At 33.9% G+C, this 14,952-nt stretch overlaps 1 protein-coding gene across 1 annotated transcript in view; it reads right to left on the bottom strand.

Moving 5' to 3' along the window:
- Positions 1-14,952, bottom strand: part of WDR70 (WD repeat domain 70) — a 238,384-nt gene that overhangs the window by 213,937 nt on the left and 9,495 nt on the right. The window contains exons 5-6 of the mRNA XM_074328991.2: positions 10,816-10,936; positions 1,491-1,683 (exon numbers count right to left, since the gene is read on the bottom strand). Coding sequence (XP_074185092.1) covers positions 1,491-1,683; positions 10,816-10,936 — 314 coding nt within the window. The remainder of the gene's footprint in view (positions 1-1,490; positions 1,684-10,815; positions 10,937-14,952) is intronic.

Here is a 14,952-nt window from a genome sequence, read left to right as displayed (position 1 = left end):
ATTTATGCCTACTTTTTTATTTTGTCATCTCTATTTACCAAGATTTTCTTTTTGTTTCTCCCTTCCTGCCTTTTATTGGAACAACTGAATTTTCTCTAATGGCATATTAAGAGCATTGCAGTGGAGTGGTGCAGATAAGAGGGAGTGCACTTTTCTATTGAGAATTTAAAAGCACTGAAAAAATTAACTAACGATGAATATGCTTTTTATTATCACCATTTGCTGACAATTCTAAAAACGTCACTTTAGAAATTTGTTTTTTGTTATTTTTTGCTACGATTAGTACCGAGTTTTGATAATATATGTAAGCTACAAATTAACAGTTTTATTATCTTTTAATCTTGTATTCTACATAAAGTTAATTTGGAGAACTCCCAGTTATACAGTCTGCACCACATATATGCACATATAACCTCAGCTACACACATTTTCAGATGTTTTTAATAGTTCAAAATCATTCAAGCTTACTTCAAGGGTAGTTTCGTACCTCCAACCCTTGTTGTACTACACACTTCTTCATTTAAACAGCATATTCAAAACAATGATTAAGACAAAGAAACAAAATTTGAGTATCTTCCATTCTGCTATTCTTTGAATGCCAGGAGAAAAGACAAAAATGGTAGACTAGGCTGCCAGAATAATTCAGAAAGGTAGTGTTCAAACACCTCAATTGATTCCATCAAAAATGTTCTAAAGCAATATTTGCCATTATTTAGCCATTTTATCTGATTTTTACAAAAGAAAACTTCAGAAATTTTTATGAAATAGATTAGAAAATGATGAATTTTCTATCAAATAGATTTTAGTGACAATATTTCAAGAACAGAGATATTTTTTGAAACCACTAGAACTGATATCAAAGGAAAAAATACATGGTCAACACTGCAATTTGGGGAATTATTGTAAAACAAGATTTTTCATGAAACTGCCAAATTTATCCTTATGCCTCTTTTCCTAATACTACACACACATACACATACATACAGATATATGTGTATATCTGTTTTTTCACATAAAATTTTTTTTCAAAATTAAAATTAAAAGCTTATTTTGATCAACTACAAACATACTGACAAATTTGATATACTGGATCTGAACGTAAATATGCAAAGAATGCCCATTTTGTGAAGTCACTGACAGATGTGCAAAAGCTGTCAATTTCTTTTCTGACCATTATTTGTTTTATTTCATAATTACTACTGAAAATAATTTGTCACACAGAGGAGGATGGTATTAAAAAATGATCCACTCCAGATATCAAATATACAAAGTATACCAATGGTTTGCTTTAACACGTTCTTCCTGCTCTCCATTTATTATTTTTGAATTCCATTCCCTTGTTCCTGAAGTACATCCTTTAGAGTTCTTTGAACAAGGGCTGCCAGTAATCAACTCAGATTTTTTTCTTTTTGATTTGCTCTCACTCATGAAAAACAGGGAACTGATGATGCTACTCCACTAAATTCTTAAATTACCACTGAAATACTTACTTCCTCCTCTTCTGAATCACCATCATCATCATCGTCATCATCTTCCTGTTCTTCACTGAGAGGCGGCGGTAACCGACTGATATCTTCCTCCATGTGAGTAACTTGTTCTTCCACCATTTTAGGGGGTAAAGGAGGGCCAATTAACTCATCAGAAGAAGAATCACTCTCTTCACTTCCACTGCTGCTTGTATCACTGAAAATACAAAAACGGAACTCTTTGCTTCTGCTGCAACAAAGAACACCCTCTAAAGATAGTATGGATTTCTCAGGAAATCCTACCTCTTAATAACTGAGTATTTTAAATGTCTTTAAATTTGTAATTCAAATGGTAAATGTGTAACTCAAATATTTTATCTTAGGAAAGTAAAAAACTTCTTTTTCTGCTTATCTTACCTAAGCATAAATTAAAGTCAGAAATAAAGGGCACAACAATTACACGTTAGAGGTCCATTCAATCATCCTCACTCATAGAGCCAGCAGAACAACTGGAATGTGTAAGAAAAACCACAAAATACTATTAATACATCCATAAGAAAGAAAACCACTATCTACTATATTTGAATCCCATTTGTCATAGGAACAAATAAAGCCAGTCATGTAAGAAACTTAATATTACTCCCAAAAATGTTTCAATATATTTTCTGAAATACAAATTGTTTCTCAGTTCTAATCCAAGTTTGCTGAGTTGCTAAAATGTTAAATGCAGCATTCTGGATTATAAAAATTATCTTCCTCTAGGAAGTATCATATTGATTCTCAACTGTTTTTCTACCCAGCACACCTGAGAACTGTTACAAACTCTCATTAAGGTCTTTATCAAAAATCTCTAGGCATTCTGAAGACCACCATCACCCACCATCCCTCCACTTCCTATCCCATTCCAAATGGTTGAGAATTGCATTCTTAATTGTATCAATTAGTCAATCAATTATTTTTTAGGACTCAAAGTATCATGGCCTTCTAATGAAGTACTTCTAGTATGTAAGCTCCATGAAAGCAGAAATTTCTGTTGTGTTTCATTGCTGTTTCTTGCAGCTAAATGATGCCTGCCATATTCATTGAAGAAACAGTGGGATTTTCATCGAGGTTCACCACTGAAAGGAATACATTCTCACATACATGTTACCCTTATACAAAGGTAGGACGAGCAAACCTCCATAGAGTTTCTTTGTTTTTGCAATGGTCTAGCTCACTGTGCTCCAGTCCCACAGGTCTTCCTTCTAATTGAATTGGCAGGTTAAGCTTGATTCAGCACGAGGGTGTTTGCTCTTTCAGTTCTCTCTGCTGGAACTGATTGTTACATGGCCTCTTTCTCATTATTCAGGTCTCCTCGAATGTCACCTCCTCAAAGAGGCCTATAGGGCCCCTGTTGTGCGGGGCGGCCTATGGGGTCTCTAGTCCCGCTCCCCACATAAGAACGCAGGACATGGTGAGGCCAAAAAGGAACACCCATGGAGCCATAGGTGGCGGAGTCATACCACTATATTCTCGCTAGCAGCTGGGTTGGAGACACAGGAGGCAGGAGCCACACGATCCACAATCCACACTCCGCTGCCTACTAGCTCAGCCACCATCTTCTTGCTAGCCCCCATTTTCCTGCTAGCGTAGCCACAGCAGTTATATTAGTGGCCAATGGCTCACTGGTTACAGCTGACGGCCAACTAGCCACAGCTGATGGCCATCCAATTACAGTTGATGGCCATTTACTACCCGAGTGAGCACCTTTCCCTGTGAGGCCAAGAGACTGGAAACTGCACTCCTGGCTCTGTCCTCACAGCCCCCCTTTTCTAAACTTTCAGATATACCCCTATCCATCAACATTACCTTAATTACCTTACTTTAATTATCTTTATTACATACATCCTAGGTTATCTCATTCGATTAGCTTAGCTGTTTATAATCTGTTATCCATCCTCTCAAATACTCTCACGACCTGAGCTCATAGATCTCATCTGACTTGCTAATTGCTGTATCCCCAGTGCCTAAACCAGTGCCCAACCCACAACAGATGTTCAATAAATAAACAATAACTGAATGACTGAATAAATTTGTATTAAAGTATTCACACTCCCAAATTTTCTCCCTTGTGATTAAATCACAAATTGCCAGCTGTACTGGTTTAGAAGTCAGACTTTCTTAATGCAAAATTATTCAGGCCATAGAGAACTCTAAATTGAAATGTTAATCCTTAACACCCACACTTTAACTGAGTTAACTAGTTCAGAAGTAAGCACTGAACTGAGAACTAAATGGATCCATGTTGATTTCATGGCTGACTATGCAGGCCTAATACCCACATGAAACTAGATGGAAAGCATCAGCTTCTCTATACAGCTTCTAATTCCATTTCTGTCTTTTGGTTTCTAATGTACACAGGCCAAAAAAGTAAACCATTTTTAACATATTTTCAATATTCTGAAAAACAAAGTCCATAAAATATGTCCAAAAATATCCCTGACAAAAAATAGAAAACATTCCATGTTTAAAATATGCCTTTGATTCAGTGTGGTGCCAAATTATGAACCAGAGCCTGAAAAACAACATGTATTGGATGAGAAAACAATTAAGAATCAAATCCTAATTTTTTTCTCGGCTGACCTTAAAAGACAGCTTAGCTAAGTATTAACTAAGATGCACGGTTTTACAATTTCAACTTAGGAATTAAATTCATATGCAAAATTCATTGTTTCTGGTATTAATTTCTTAAAAGGAAATGCAGACGTCTAAATGATTCCCACCTTACAAATTTGAAGTACATCAATATTTCTCTCCTGTTCTATAGCTATATTTCATAGGATAAATGACATATTTCTCCCCAGTATTTGACTTTTGAATAGCAACTTACAGCTATATAATATTTCTTTAAAATCAAGAAAAGTGGTAGTCTTCGATGACTGTCTTTCGCTGAACCAAATTTTAACACTGTAGATTTTCAAAAAATTATTTGTATGTTTTGTGAAATAGACTCTCAACATGCTACAAAGGAAAAATCTTAAAATATATAGGACTAAAAAAATACAGGCAAGAGAACAGAAGAGCAATCCTCTATTCAAATTATCATAGGAAATAATTTATATATAACAAGTATGCATTAAAAAATAGTGAAGAAAAAAATGATCACCATGTAATGAATGCTAAACATCCATAAAATAAAATTAAAAAGTACCGTGGAATCATCCCTTACGTTACATACTGGAATCACTAAGAGGAGCCAAAATCAAAACAAAAAGAAGTTGGACCCGTACCTCACACCACATACAAAAGTCATTCAAAATGGATCAATGACCAAAACATAAGAGCTAAAACCATAAAACTCTTAGAAGAAAACAAGGGGAAATCTTCATGACCTGTAATTTGACAATGGATTCTTAGCTGTGAAACCAAAAGCGTGAGCAACAGAAAGAAAAAAATAGATAAGTTGGTCTTTAAAAACTTTCATGCAAGAAAGGACATTAATAAGAAAATGAGAAGAAAATCTACAGAATGAGAGAAAATATTTGCGAGTCATATATCTGATAAGGATTTAATAACCAGGATATATAAAGAATTCCTACAACTCACCAATAGAAAGACAAACAACCCAATTTAAAATTGGGCAAAGAACTTCAATAAGTATTTCTCCAAAGGTACATAAATGACAATAAATACATTAAAAGATGCTCAACATCAATAGACATTAGGGAAATGAAAATTAAAACCACAATGAGATACCACTTCACACCTACTAGGATGGCTATAATAAAAAAATGAAATGGAAAATAAACGATGGCAAGAATGTGGAGAAACTGGAACCTTCATACTTTGCTGGTCGGAATGTAAAATGGTACAGCCACTGTGCGGAAAACATTTAGGCAGTTCCTCAAAAAGTTAAACATAAAATTACTATATGACCTAGAAATTCCACTCCTAGATATTTCTACCCAAAAGAATTAAAAGCAAAGACTGAAACATACCCTGGTATGCCAATATTCATTGCATTCAGAATACCCAAAAGTGGAAACAACCCAAGTGTTCATCAACAAATGAAAGGATAAACAAATTGTCATATATACATACAATAGAATGCTATTCCACCACTTAAAGGAATAAAATTCTGATAACAACACAAACAAAACGTTATGTAAATTGAAACTATACACAAAAGGACAAATATTATCTGACTCCACTTGAAATATCTAGACTACACAAATTCATGAAGACAGAAAGTAGATTAGAGATTACCAGGAGCTAAAGACAGAAGAAAGTGTGGAGTTATTGCTTAATAATTCTAGTTTCTGTTTGGAGTGGTAAAAATTTTTGGAAATAAGGATGGTTGCACAACATTATAAATGTTATTAATGTCACTGACTTGCATACTTTAGAAAGTTTAAAATGGCAAATTTTGTTATAAAAATTTTGCCATACTAAAAATAATTTTTTTTTTTAAATCAAGAGAGTAGTAACAGGATACAATTTAGAAATATGGAGGTAAATAGAAGAAGAAAAACCTTTTAAAAATTTTAATGGTTTCCTCTGGGAAGCAAGAATCATGAACAGGGTGAAATGAAGCTTTATGTTTGACTCTGTAATGTGTATACATTACTTAGATAAAAATTTAAAAATCAGTAGTTGGTAGCAGCTGGGGCGGGAGCAACGAAGAGGTGGAACACAGAGGATGTTTCGGGCAGTGAAACTACTCCAACTGATACGATAATGGTGGGCACATGTCATTATATATTTGCCCAAACCCACTGAATCAACACCAAAGAGTGAACCCTCCTGTAAAGTATGGATTCTGAGTGATAATGATGTGTCAGTATAGGTTCATTACTGCCACAAATGTACCCTCCGATGGGGGATGTCACAATGGGGAAAGCTATGAATATACGGGGGCAGGGGCAGGAGGCAGATGGAAAATGTACCTTCTATTCAGTTTTGCTGTGAATCTCAAACTGCTTTAAAATACATTTTTTTAGACATTAAAAATAAAGGGGCTGGCCAAATTAATTATCCATATGGAGGAAAAAAATAAAACTGGATAACAACTTCAGAGTATCCACAAAAATCAATTTTATGTTGATTAAAGATCTAAATATGAAAAACAAAACTTTAGAAGAAAATATAAGAAGTTATTTTTATGACTTCAGAGTAAGGACTCATGTCTTAAACAGAATACAAAAGCACATGCCACAAAAGAAACAATTAATAAATTAGAATATATTAAAATTTGAAACATATTTATTTAAAAACTCCATTGAATAGACTGTCTTTACCCCACCGTACATTCTTGCTTCCATTGTCATAGATTAAATGGCCATATAGGCATGGATTTATTTCTGGACTCTCTGTTCTGTTCCATTGATCTATGGGTCTGTTTTTATGCCAGTACCATGCTGTTTTGATTACTGTAGCCTTGTAGTATAATTTGATGTCAGGTATTGTTATACCTCCCACTTTGTTCTTATTTCTCAAGATTGCTGAGGATATCTGGGGTCTTTTGTTGTCCCATATAAATGTTAGGATTATATGTTCTATTTCTGTGAAAAATGTCATTGGTAGTTTGATAGGAATTGCGTTGACTATGTATATTGCCTTAGGCAGTATGGACATTTTAACTATATTAATTCTTCCTATCCATGAACATGGTATGTGTTTCCATCTATTTGTATCTTCTTTCATTTCTTTCTTCAGTGTCTTATAATTTTCTGAGTACAGATCTTTTACTTCTTTGGTTAAATTTATTCCCAGGTATTTTATAGTCTTTGGAGCAATTGTAAATGGAATTGCTTTTTTAATTTCTCCTTCTGATGTTTTATTGAAGGTGAGAAGTTTAGAAAATAGTTGGTAAGCACAAGATGGCCACGGGGTTTTGAAAATTAATTTGGGGAACGTACAGAGGGATAGTGGATGGGGGGGGGTTCACACAGTGTGAGGGATATAAATGATAAACGTCTAAGTTTTGCTTTGTCTTGTGCACCTGAAACTAATAATAATAAAAAAACCAAAAAAAGACTCCATTGAAAAATAAAAATAATAATACACTATCCATTAAGGGGCAAACACAAGCAGCCCAACAGAAAAATCTTGCAGAAGATAGTTTTTATCGTATTCAGAAGAGAAAATATATTACCAACAAACTTTTGACTGATGTACAAACACACTGGTAACTAGCAAAATACTAATGAACATTATAAGACTATCACTTCACAGCAATCAGACTGGCAAAAATAAAAATGTCTAAGAAGTGTTGGCAAGGATGTGCAGTAACAGGAACTCTTACACTCTGCTGGCGGTATTGTAAATTGGTACAAACTCTAGAAAACAATTCAGCCAAAGCTAGCAAAGGTAAATGTGTACTTAAAGACCTAGCGTGCCCACTACTAGGCACATACTCTAAAGAAGCTTCTTCCCATATAAAACAGAAGATGGCTACAAGGACGTCAGTAAAAGCAAACTTTCTAATAAGACAGAAAAATAACAACCTAAATTTACTAGACAGTGGATAAATCGTAGTATATTTCTAAATAGAAAACTAGGCTACATTAAAAATGAACTATAGGTTCACTTGTCAACATGAATGAATCTCAAAAACACCTGATTGAATGAAAAAAAAGCCAAAGGGAAAATTGCATTCATTATAGCATTAACAGCATCTATATAAAATAAGAAATCATACAAAATAACGTATTATTTAGGAATATATTTATATATAGTAAAACTAGCTAAAAAAAAAAAAGAAGGAAGGATAAACACAGGGAAGGTTTCCATTGTGGAAGAGAGAAATGTGAGTAGGGAGAGAATTTCAAAGGTATTGTTAAGGCTCTATGCTCTATCTCTCAAGCTGGGTGATTGTTTCACTGGTTCTCTTTACTTTAAATGTAGGATATCTAAAGTTTTATATGTATGACATACTTTATAACAAACATATTTTGTTTTCTTAAGGGGAAAAACAATTCCTAGACAGGCAAAAACTCAGCAATGTTTTGTTTGAGTCCATTACGAATTCAATCACTGAGTTCAATGGCCTTGTAAACGTTACTTGATTTCTGCACATTTGTATGTATTTTCTTAATATGACAAATGTTAAGGGCATTGATTTACTAAGATTTTGAATAAAAGTAAATGTTGCAATTTGAGATAACTAAATACTCAATTTAGCCAGACGGTTGCAACAATTCCCAGTATATGATCTTTGGTCCCAGCTCAAAATCATTGTTTCCTAAACTGGAGTTCTGGGACAAGACAATCACAAAAGAACACTAAATTGAGTTCTAAGCTTTCTAGGAACCGTGGCAAAAAGGGAAATAGTGTTCTATGTGTCTATTATAAGAAAAAGCATTTAGAGAAGGGAGGGACTTTTTTTTTTTTTGGTCCAGGTGCTAAATTCAAAAAATAACTTATTATATGCACTCTAATATAGTAGACAATATCTTGGATTGTATCTTGTAGGCATTAAATGTGTTCTTAAAAAGGCTATTTAAATAGACTTTAAAGTTTTAATTAAATTTAGCCACAGTGAAGTTCTTTTACAGTAACATAATTCAATGAACAGAAAGAGTTTAAAGAATCCATATAATAGATTATAGGAAATCTACATGAAATATATCTGGTATTAACACATCCTCAGTTAAGCTTTTGACATATCTGTTCATCTGCCATGGATTATTCACGTGAGGCCTTCTGAAACTGCAATAAGCAAACTTCCATTCTTTGATCAATGAAATGCAATAATAAGGTTGTATTATGATATTTTTCTTGATTATTTCTACCTTTATATTTTATAATTTCAATAAAGTTCTGTAATTTTAATCACTAATGACAAAAGTAATGTTTGGGTTTTGTCATATCAATAAAATATATTCCCAATACCAGCAGTGCATGCTTTTTATCTTTAGGTTTTAAAGTTAATATTGCAGCAAAATACAGAATCACTAGAATTATTGAAATTTTTATAATTTTCAATTAATAGAATCCTTATGTTTGTGAAAACCTCAGCAATAAGATGAAAACAAAACAGTTGTTTTTGACATCTTAAATCATCCCAAAAGTAAGAAAACCAAAGGTAAATATTAAATGTTCCTCTTAAAAAAAGGAGGGTTTTTTCCCTGTATTATGTTGAAACCCAGGGACATCGTGAGATTGACAATTAATACAAAACCATAGACAAAACAAAACTGAATTTTTTGATTAGCATATAAAGGAATGACAAGTGGCAGCAGGGTTGGTGGCGGGTGACAATCTTTAGCCTGGTGCTTGTTTCTTAAAGATTTACTGGAATACAGCCAAGCCCTTTTTTTTTTTTGTTACCTATGGCAGAGTTGAGTAGTTGAGAGACTGTATCGACCCCAATGCCTAAAATATTTACTATCTGTCCTTCATAGAAAAAGTTTGCTGACCCTCGCTCTTTACTAATGTATACCAAGATACTCACACACTTCACAGACTAAACAGATATTAGGATTGCACTATTACGAAAACAGAGAACCTGACTTGTACTTCCATGTAGATAGTGCCCCCTCCCTACAAAGATACTATAGAAAAGAACAAGATTTGTGGAGTGAGACTCTGCTCAAGGGCCTAGACTGAGGTACCAAAGACATGTACCAGGGAACAGATTTGCAAAAAATGAAAGAGTATAGTATTACACTATTACACAGTATTACATAGCATAAATGATATTTTGTGTATTCAGGCATTTTATGTTTTTCTAACATGAACAAACGAAATGTCAATCCAATGGTAGATTTTGCCATGAAAAGTTTATGGAACCAACTTGACAATTAAAAATACACCTAAAACAACATTAGATTTCTCGTATTATTCCATCCAGATTTGATATCTATATATGGTTTTTATGTCTTTTAAAGTTCCTAGTAATTAAGTTACATAGTATTAAATTTCACTCTAAAGGAATTTTAAAGGCTGCTTTCTCCTATAACCTAGTAAACTTTATAAAGAACCTCTATTTATATTCTTTCTTATCTATTTCTGTAAAGGATCCCACCAAATAAAGTTATCGTGAATGCAGAATTTTGGAAAAAGGGACAAAAGACATAAATGTCAAAATAAACATGACAAAAATTACAAACTTGTCAGCCTCTTTCCACTTTATATAGTATGCTCTGCAGTCAAAAGGCATAGATTTTAACACTACATCTGGAATGCTTCAGAGACACTCAATTGATTCACGATGTGACAGGACTTTTTCACGGTCCTAGGGACATCTATTGTCTAAAACAGGAGAAATTATGCAAGCTTTTACTATCAGGAATTTTGCCTAACTTGTGTTCTGAACTTGTGTTCTAGAAAATATGTTTAGTAGAATCCTTTTGGGAAAATCAAGCACCTGGAAGATGATTTAGAGCAATCTCTGACCACATTTGAGGCTGAAGGTGTTGGTTCAGTATCTTCATTTTGCCTTCTTAATTCTTTCTCTTTGTTCATTTCTTCCTCTTTTTCTCTTGCTTCTGGAAAGATTTAAAAATTTTTCCAACAGTTAGACTTCAAAATTTGTCATTATTGAAAAGGCTTAAAATTAACATAGTCACAAAGATGTAACTTACAGTATTACCAGTAACAACAAAAAATTATCAACCTAAATGTCTAACACTAGGAAAATTGACTTACTATACAATAACATAATATAAAATGCAGCTAATATTGACGGAAAATATACAAATCTGGGAAAATATTAAGATATGCTAAGCAAAATTAGCATGTGAATATATTATAAATCAGACTGCATTATGTAAAAAGATGTGGAAGGTGATAAGTAAAAAATAAAGCACTCAAAAGTAAGATCTTACATAATTTCACTTTTTACTTTTAATGTTTTAAGTGATAAATTCAGCATTTCTGAATTTCCACACTGGATTTTTTTATCAGAAACTTCCTGCCAAAATCATGAGAACATTTCAACTACATTAGATTTCTGGAGCTGTTTACCTTGGAAAGACAAAAAAATTATTCAAGGAAATTTAACCTTTTTCCTCCAATAATCCCACTCTATAATTGGGGGACACACACAGGAAAGAAATGAATGATATGAATAGTCTGGTTCTCAATTGCTACCATCCTCAATAACCTGAAAAAACCTTTAACATTTTTTCCTTAATAATGAAAAACAATACACCTAAAGTCAAGCAGTATCAAAGGGCACTTAGTTATTGGAATGTTTGTGTTCTTTAGGATCTGTCGTTGCTAAGATATGAAGGATGAGAAACGAGATAACCAGCAAACGTCCACAAGTAACTAGATAGTCTTTCATTCCAAACATTGAAGATAAAATTCTCCAGGAAGAAGGCAAAAGCTATAGCTCTCACTCATGGTTTGTTTTTGTTTTGTGCTCTCCACTAGGCTGAGGTAGGTTAGGAGTCAACACTTCTACACTCTGATAGCTGGAGGTGGGGAGAAAAATGCAGGTATAATGTACAAATGTAAGAGTGCACTTGCTTGGCTCCTACCCTCATCCTCTTCTCCAATCAATCTCGCCATACGCTCCAGCACAGGGCAAGGTTGGGGGTGGGGGGAAACTGGACTCTAGGCTCAGGTTTTTAGGGGCAGCCCTGACCCTAATCAGGAAACAATACCAACCCACCTACCCAACAACCATTTCCCCCTTTTTCCCTTGCTAAGAAAACCGCAATTTTCTCTAGGTAAGAAAGAGCCAGCACTGTGCTTCAGGAGACGCTGGGCCCCTCCTTGCCCAGAGAGGGAGAATCTTGGCTTCACGTGAATCCTATTGCTCTTGCCAATGGCTTTGTTTGGAACTGATGTGCCCCATTACTACTGGCCAACACGATGAGGGGAAGTCAGCTAGAGGTACATTTAAAAAAGGTTTTCTTACTCCTAAACAGAGATATACAAAACAGTCTCCTTTCAGCTTGTAGATGTGGTCATCAGCATGCAATAAAATTCCGCTGACAGTTTTGGGTCATGAGGTCAGCCAGCTTAGGAAAAGCCAACACCCAAAATCTGGCAAAGCAGCAAAGGGGAAACACTGCATGTCCTTCATGTTGGGAATCAGAAGATGGAAGAGCCCCATTCTAGAGTTCTTGTCACGTGTGATAACAAATGTTTCCTTTCTGAGCCATTTTTAATTAAGTCTTCTATAACTTCTTTGCAAGTAACCAAAAGCATCTTTAATATCAGCCTTAATTTAACAAAAATAACAGCACCTAATACTTATATGGAGTTTACTATGTACCAGATACTGTTTTAAGCACTGGCTATAATCTTTTAATCTTCCTAACAACCTCTGAAATAGATGCTTTTTTCAGCTTTGTTGAGGTATAATTGACAAAACTGTAAGATATGTAATGTACAACGTGATGACTTAACAACACACATACACACTGTAAGAGATATTCCCCGTGGAGTCAATCAGCATATCCATCACCCCACAAACTTACTCCTTTTTTCCCCTATTTTGATAAGAACATTGAAGTTCTACTCTCAGTAAATTTCAATTATACAATTCAGTCGAAGTAGGTATGATTTATTATCCTCGCTTTACAGTTGAGGAATCCTAAGGCACAGAGAAGTTAACACAGAACCACTAAGTCCCAGAGCAGTGAACTGAGGCTCCACAACTAGATCTTTCTTTGATGTGACCAGACTTTCTAGAGACTAAAAAATTATCCAACAAGTACCGCCTACCTTATGTAACAGTGAGCCTACCTCTCTCGAAGGGCTGTAAAGTACAGCCCTTCACTGCCTGTCACCAGACTACCTGGAAACTGTGACCCACCCACGTATCTAACTAGAGATCCTCAGCAGTGGATAAATACTCCAAACTATGTGTCCCAGCATAGTGAAGCATTTAACTTTTTTATTTAAAATTTTAACTGTTTTTTTATACTAGCAAGAATTTTCTATTCCGAGGGGTTCCTATTGTCACCTGCTTCATTAAAGTGGGCGAGGAGGGGGGAGGGGGGGACACTGTAGAGAAAACTTGTTTCCTCATTGTTGACTGAGGGGGGAAAAAAAGGCAACAATTCAATAGATTCTAATTCTGACAGAGGGAATTGTTTTGTGCATTTCTACCGAATGTGAAATTAAGCACACTGTAAACACTATAAAAAGGTCTTTCCTTAACAAAAGTGAATTAACCTACTCCATTTTATTCTTCCAAGTACCTCATTTTATTGATATCTCTCTACTTTCAAATAATAACGAATTTTGGATAGCCATTTCTGCAAAAACACCCCATACATACGTGGCTTTTGTCTAGGTTAACAGCAAACTATTCAAATCTACCTTGTCCCAGCTGGGCTGATTCACACAAATTGCAGATTCAAATGAATTGAATTTGGCACCTGAAAATCTCAGAGCCAATCATTATAACCACTTAACTTAAAGGAAGAAATGAAAATTAAACAAAATACAAAGGAAATAAAACTATTATAAATATAAGCTAGAATAAATGTTTTCTGATGATGATATACTTTGTATCTAAAATTAAATATTTTACATGTTATTAAATATTTACCTAAATGTTTTTGTTATTCTAATTTAAACAATTCACTAGCCTACCAATTTCATAAAAGTTGACATTTAATTTTAAATGTTTAATGCCAAAATACTAGGAAGAAAAAAGAAAACACTTTAACTATATTAGTTACATTTCTCCATTAAATATCCAGAAATGTAACTACTATGTACCAAGCTCTGTGTTACGCCTTGTATCAAAATCAAGAACAAGATTCTTATCCTCAAGACATGAACAATATTAAAATAAATTTATAATATTTTTAAAGAGTTATGGAAACAAAGGCAGGGAACAATTATTATGTCCAGAGGGGTTTTGAGAGAATGCCTAGAAAAGGTAAAAACGAGCAAGGCCTTAGAGATTTCAGATAGATAGATAGATAGATAGATAGATAGATTAAATAAATAAATAAATAAATAAATAAATAAATAAATAAATAAATCTATCTATCTTTCTAATTTCTAAAATTTCTGGAACAATTTTTCTTCTCAGGATCATTAAATCATCCATTGAAATCATAGTCAATCCTATCTTAATCATTTTTTCAAGGAAGTTTTTTACAATCATATAACAGAAGGTTTATAATCCATCCAAAGCATGGCCAGACGCAAAACAAGCGTCTGAATAAATCTTTCTTCCCCATTTATCTCAACAGTCTAACAGTTCTAAGAAGGGGTCTATCTTTCATATGTCTAAGATACACTTACAGCTTTCACGAATATAACAAATATTAAAAAAACAATTTCTACCATTATTATTTCCTGACATTTTACATAACTCATATTTTATTAAGGTTTTATAGTAATTCTTCCTTTTACTAGAGCATTTAAAAACTAAAACAGTTCATATTCACATACACAGACAACTAAACTTGCTATTAAAAGGGACTACAGTTCTTATTTTCCTCATGTCTAATATCAATGTCCATGGAAAGATTCCAATACCAATCATGAGATAAATAAGGCACATATCACAGTTTTTGAACTTTTATTT

This window comes from Rhinolophus sinicus, chromosome 3 (genome assembly GCF_057876585.1).
Source record: "Rhinolophus sinicus isolate RSI-liver-muscle chromosome 3, RSI-T2T, whole genome shotgun sequence".
Classification (NCBI taxonomy): domain Eukaryota; kingdom Metazoa; phylum Chordata; class Mammalia; order Chiroptera; family Rhinolophidae; genus Rhinolophus; species Rhinolophus sinicus.
The sequence above is the reverse complement of the archived record's forward strand: the minus strand, read 5'-3'. Positions and strand labels throughout refer to the sequence as shown.